Raw genomic sequence first — 6366 nt, forward strand, 5'->3', positions numbered from 1 at the left:
TATTATTATTTTGGTTTTTCGAGACAGGGTTTCTCTGTGTAGCCCTGGCTGTCCTGGAACTCACTCTGTAGACCAGGCTGGCCTCGAACTCAGAAATTCTCCTGCCTCTGCCTCCCGAGTTCTGGGATTAAAGGCGTGCGCCACCACGCCCGGCCGTTTCTTTTATTTTTGATTCAAATTCTCACAATATAGCCTTAGGAAGGCTGGACCTCCCTATGTAAACAGGGCTGCCTTAAAACTAATAGAAGTTGGCCTGCCTCTGCTTCCTGAGTACTGGGATTAAATTGTGTGCCACTACATTCAGCTTGCACATATGTATGTTTAAAATAATTGCATGCATGCCTGTGTATGTACACACGTACATGTGTGTGTGTATACTTGTATATGATCACAAGCCTTGCTTTCACATGGAGGCCAGAGGACAATTTTTAGGATTCAAGTTCTTTCTTTTTACTTTGTTAAGCCAGGTCTGTCTTATTTCTGCTGCTATACTAGGAACTCCAAGCTAGCTGGGCCACAGCCCCCAGGGTGCTTCTCCTGACTCTGCTCCCATTTCGTAGAAATGCTAGGATTACAGTTGCTTGCCACAGCATCTGGATTTTAAATTTTTATTTACTTTTTATATTTATTTATTTACTGGGGGAGGGGAAGGGCATGACTATACCACAGTGTGCATGTTGTGGGTTTGAGAACAACTTGTAAGAGTTAGTCTACCCTTCTTCTGTGTGGGTTCCAGGGAGTGAACTTATGCTGTCAGGCCTGGCAACCAGGACCTTAGCCAGGGAGCTATCATGCTGTCCATCCTACACTCAGCCTATTCTGTGGGGTGTGTGGGGTGTTGGGATTGAACTCAAGTCATCATGCTTGAACAGCTCACACCACTGTCTACTGCATGCTCTCCCTCCTCCCTTCCTGGCTTGCAGGTGCTCTAATAATACAAGGATTTAACTATGCATACTTAGGAGCCACCAGGAGGATTTGTGGCTTATGAAACCAAATTGGATTTTGGCCTCACTTTTAATTTTAACTAGCCCTGGGCAGGGAACCTGGGTTCAGTGTGCACAGAGGGCAGGTAGGGCAGAGGTGGTTCCACTGTTCTCTCTGTCAGTGAAGACAGGTCTCCATTCGCTGTCTGATTTCAGTCTTCTACTTACTAGCAAACAGTTCTTCAGGTGGAGTTACTCCAAGTAAATAGTGGAAAAGCAGTGCAGCACAGCGAAGGTAAGGGGTGATGCCGTTCCTCAGGGAGAGCCAGAGGCACCAGCCAGGAGCAGCACATCCAACGAGGCTAGGGCAAGGGTTCCAGAAGAGAACATTTACCAGACTCAAACTAGATTTTTAAACATGACCCTGTTAAAAATCACCTTTGGTTAATGACTTAGTTTCTAAGCATTTTTTAAAGAGTATTCAGTTAGCCAATAGTTTTTATGTCCACCTGACAGCAACACTAAAGCCCTCTGAGCACTAGGCAAAGACTCTCCAAGGGCTAAACCCAGCCTCATACAAGGCTCTCCCTGCAACGTACAGCAAGGCTTGTTACTGAGATCAAAACCAAAACAAAAACAAAAACCTCGCCACACTTGCAATGAAATAAGAAGAAAAACTTAGTAATAAAGTGACTGGATTTCCTAAAAATGAGTATGTTCCTAGTGCCTATATAAACCCTGACAGTAATCTGTGGGATAATGAGATGACTGCAATGGTCAAACTTAAATAATTCAAACTATGGCTTTCAACTAACAATAGCATGTCAGCGTTATCAGTTCTATTGGTTCTAACAAACAAATCACCAAAATACAAAACCGTGTACGGGGAAGTAAAAGTGAACATTTTAATTCTCTGCTCAATTTCCTTGTAAACTTAAATCGGCTGTATATATTACATATAGTGATTATACAGTATATGCAGATTAAAATATAAATGCAAAATTAGTTCCCACATTAATAATTAAAAATATCAAAAGCTTTTAACTATTTACATATATCAAGGTATAATCACTAATAAGGCAACTTATTTCCTACTTTTATCTAAAACAAACAGTTCTAATCTACAACATTTTACTTCAAGGTAAAAATCAAAGTACATTTTCTTTACTATGAGCCTATCCTTAGCTGATTTTAAAACGAGAATTCAAATGGCTGAGAGGAACACTGCCAAACCTTTGAACAAGGACCTGGACTGACGGAGGGGCGCCCAGGCCAAGCAAGCGAGTGGCCAGGGTCTGCTACTCACCCGTCCGTGTGCTGCGACACCTCCACAAAGAGAGCAGATGCACAGCGAGCCTCTTCACTGTCCTCTTCACCCTCAGCAGGCGGCGGCCCTGGAGACAGATCTGCAGGGCAGATTTAAACATTTGCTCCCTGCTAGAGAGGTCAAGGACACCACAAGAAAACCTACAGAAAGCTACCCTGGGCCCATAGGGGCTCACTGAGACTGAACCACCAACCAGAGAGTATAGATGGGATGGACCTAGGCACCCACACTTATGTAACTGATGTGCAGCCGGGTCTTCACGTGGGACCCCTAATAGAAGAAGCAGGGCTCTCTCTGACTTTGTTGCCTGCCTTATATCCCTTTCCCTTGACTGGGCTGCCCTGTCTACCCTCAATAGAAGAATTATTTCTACTGTAACTTGATAAGCCAAAGTGGGTTGATATCCACGGGAGGCCTCTTCTCTCAGGAAAAAAACGTGTGTGTGTGTGTGTGTGTGTGTGTGTGTGTGTGTGTGTGTTGGGGGTCGGGGGGGTTGGGAGGAGAGGAGGGAGGGGAAGCTGCAATCTGTATGTAAAATTAATTAATTAATTAATTAATTAAAAAAAAATAGACCTAGCTCCTCTCCCCCAAAGATCCTGCTCCCTATCCAGTGTGTTAAACCTCAGATTCATGATCCCAGAACGTCGCTCTAACTGCTCTGTCCTTTATGTTAAACCCCTCAGCTTCAGGCTTACTATGGAAATGGAGATAAAAATGGCTGCCTTGCAGTTTCCTATGACAGACTGTTAGGGCACATTTCAATAGTTATTGTTTTCAAACTGCCTATGTATCAATGCATTTGAAAGGTCATAAAGTTTCTCTGAATGATTTGACATCATATTGTTTTTCGTTTTCCAAATAAAATCTAAAGGCATACTTTATCTTTAAAAGTTGCCAACAGGGTTGGTAGGATAGCTCAGTAGGTAAAGGCACAGTAGGTAAATGCTGACAACCTAAATTCAGAACCCAGAACCCAGACAGTAGAGGGAGAAAACTGACTCCTCTAATTTGGCTTGACCTCCACATGCGCATGTTGGCACAGGCACCCCTTCCTCCACAAATAAACAAATACAACAATCTACTCAACGTGGAAACATATTGAGTTTGCATTATTTTTTCCCCCAATCAAGTTAGATACAAGTGACGTGTTGCTCAGTGGTGGAATGTATGCTTACATTCCACCACAATGCTTACATTGAACCTGGGTTCAATCCTCAGCAACATACAGACAAACAAAAAGCACAATAATTTTTAAATTATGATATGTATGTCTGCATGTGAATTTGTATACATGAATATGCACAGAGGGTGAGGGCAGGGGAGGCAAAGTGAGTTTTACTTATAATGAAATGAGTTCAAGCAAACCTTTTGAAGAGTTTGACAAATGCATATACATAATGAGATTATTGGTTTGTTTGTTTATCAATGAACTGAGCCAGGAAGGAGATAAAGTACTTGTCACTCAAGCATGAAAAGCTGTGTTCTGATTCCCAGCACACATGTATGTAAAAGCTGGGCACGGCTACTCACATAGGTTGAACAGAAATAGGCAGATCCCCAGAACTTATTGGCTACCCAACCCAGCTTAACCAATGAGCTCCCAGTTCACTGAGAAACCCTGCCTCAAACACTAAGATAGCGACACCTAGCATTGACCTCTAGCCTCCACAGGCAGGTACACACTCACACAAATAAATATATACACACATAAATCAGTAAACTTCACTGAACTGGAGAAGTTTCAGATTCATAGCAAAACAGCACAAAATATAGAATTCTACTATTTCAGAACTACTATTTCTCAATATCCAACATTGTTCATTTTATGTGTATTATTGACAATTATTTTGACCAAAAGTTCATACTGACAAATTGATTCTAAAGTCTAAGCCAAAGTCATGCCTCATGCCTGTAACCTATCACTGAGAGCATAAAATAGGAGGATTGCCAAGAGTTCAAGGACAACCTGGGGCTATATAATGAGTTCCAAAACAGCCTGACCTAGAGTGAAACTGTTTTTAAAAAGTGGTGCCTGGGGGCAGTGGTTAGGAGAGCTCACTAAGCTTCAGGGGACCTAAATTTAGTTTTCAGAACTTACTTTAGGCAACTCATAACTTCCTGTAACTATAACTCCAAAGGATCTGATGCCTCTGGCCTATGCAGGCACTTGCATTTAGAATGCAAACTCACAAAATTAAAAATAATAAAACTGAGTCTTTGAAAACAGCTTATGCAGAGAGGCAAGAGTCGGAGAAGAGCCAGTTTAGTATTGAAAGAGTAAAATGGTGCTGTAAAGCTGATCTCACCGATTCAAGACTAAGGTTAAGGTTCACTCATGCGCTCTGCTTTCTATTGGTCTGGATACAATATATACATCTATTATATAGACTAGTTCACCATCTCTGTGCTTTTCCTCCCTTACCCAGGCATGCCACTGTTCTGCTCACATTATCTCCAGTTTCATCTTCCCCAGAATGTCCTGAAGTTGGACCATAAGTGTCTTTCACACTGGCTTCTCTCACTTAGTTTATACACTCAAATCTCCTCTATGCAGTTTCAGGACTGGATAGTTCATTTCTTCTTAGAACCAATCACATTCTACTATCTAGATGTTCCACAAATTATTTATCGATCAACTAATGGCTATCCTGATTGCTTCCAAGTTTTCTCTATTGTTTTATGGCACATGTATACTTTTTGCAGATTCTCTGTAAAAATGAAACACATGCATGTAGTACTCAGGGTGTCAGTAGAGGGAGGTGGACCCTCCAGAACTGGAGTTACAGTTGTGAATTGCCATGCAGGTGCTGAGAATTGAACCTGGGTCCTCTGGAGGAGAGGCCAGTGCTGTTAACCACTGGTCTATCTTTCCAGCCCCCTTTAACAGGTTTTTTTTTTCTATTCTTTTCTTTTTTAAATCTTATTTTTCTTTAAATTTCCTGAATTTTTAGTATTTTTTATTGATCACTGTTATCCAGAACCAGACTTTATTTATTGTTCATTCGTTTTACATGTACACATATCATATATAGTATGTATGCATATACATATGCGTGTGTGTATGTGTGCTTACATGTATGTGCACACATACATAAAGAAGTCCAAAGCTGATACTGAAATGTCTTCCTTGATCACTTTCCATCTACTTGTTTATTTCTTGATGCAGAGTCTCTCTGAAGCTTGGAATTCCATTTAATTTAGCAATTCAGCTTGTTCCAGGGATCCCTGCCTCAGCCTCCTGAGTGTGGCAGCGCCAGCCCTGTCTAGCTTCTGGGTGGGCTCTGGTCCTCAGGCTTGCACAACAAGTACTTTACACACTGAGCCACTGCCTAGCACTTCATGGCTATTAATGACTTGACTCTAAAAGGATACTTATAATCTGATAATGTTATATTCATGTAACTCAAGTCATAATTCACAAACGTTTAATGAGTACTTATTGTAGAGAACAAAGATCGCCAGATACTTGATGCTAAGGGAAATGGTTTTAAAATGTGATTGTTTTCTGTAATCAGAAAACACATGTGCAGAAGGAGAAACTGGGCAAGGAGTGGAATAAGCTACAGATAACCATGACATGAAGTAGCCTATAGCAGTGCAACAAGGTAAGAAACACACTATCACTGGGACTGGAAAAACGGTTCCTGAAAGGCTTGGCAAAAGGCAGAATGTATGTGGGTAGAAATAAACCTGGAGAGACTTTGACAATGAAATATTTGGAAAACAAGGAGAAAAACAGGTCCTAACAGTCCACCTACATATCTGGAGAGTAGCTGGAAATTAGACAATCAAGTATCTTGAGCTAATTACCCTTTCATAACTTATTCTGCCTTTACCTATTTAAGTAACATTTGGTAAGAAATATATGAATAAATAACACATGACATAACATGAGACTTAGAAACACATAACATGATTAATCACAAACATAATTCATTCTGCCAATAAAGCACATGCAACTATTACTTACAGTCATCTAAGACGGGAGCTTTATCTGTACCTGTTGTAAGGAGTGTGTGCCATGGTGATCAGATGGAATGAGGCAGGAGCTTTACCTGTATCTGTTGTAAGGAATATCTGAAGCATGTGCTCCATGGTGATCAGATGGAATGA

General features: G+C 41.1%; 1 protein-coding gene across 3 annotated transcripts in view; it reads right to left on the reverse strand.

Moving 5' to 3' along the window:
• Ubr1 (ubiquitin protein ligase E3 component n-recognin 1) overlaps positions 1-6366 on the reverse strand; it is a 122267-nt gene that overhangs the window by 14693 nt on the left and 101208 nt on the right. The window contains exons 40-41 of one of the 3 annotated variants that reach the window (XM_021192101.2): positions 2233-2332; positions 1155-1288 (exon numbers count right to left, since the gene is read on the reverse strand). In XM_021192101.2, the coding sequence (XP_021047760.1) occupies positions 1155-1288; positions 2233-2332 (234 nt within the window). Of the gene's footprint in view, positions 1-1154; positions 1289-2232; positions 2333-5156 lie in introns of those variants that run through there. The other 2 variants (XM_029535771.1, XM_029535770.1) reach the window with 2 other exon arrangements.

The sequence above is a fragment of the Mus pahari genome, chromosome 3, assembly GCF_900095145.1.
Source record: "Mus pahari chromosome 3, PAHARI_EIJ_v1.1, whole genome shotgun sequence".
Lineage (NCBI taxonomy): Eukaryota > Metazoa > Chordata > Mammalia > Rodentia > Muridae > Mus > Mus pahari.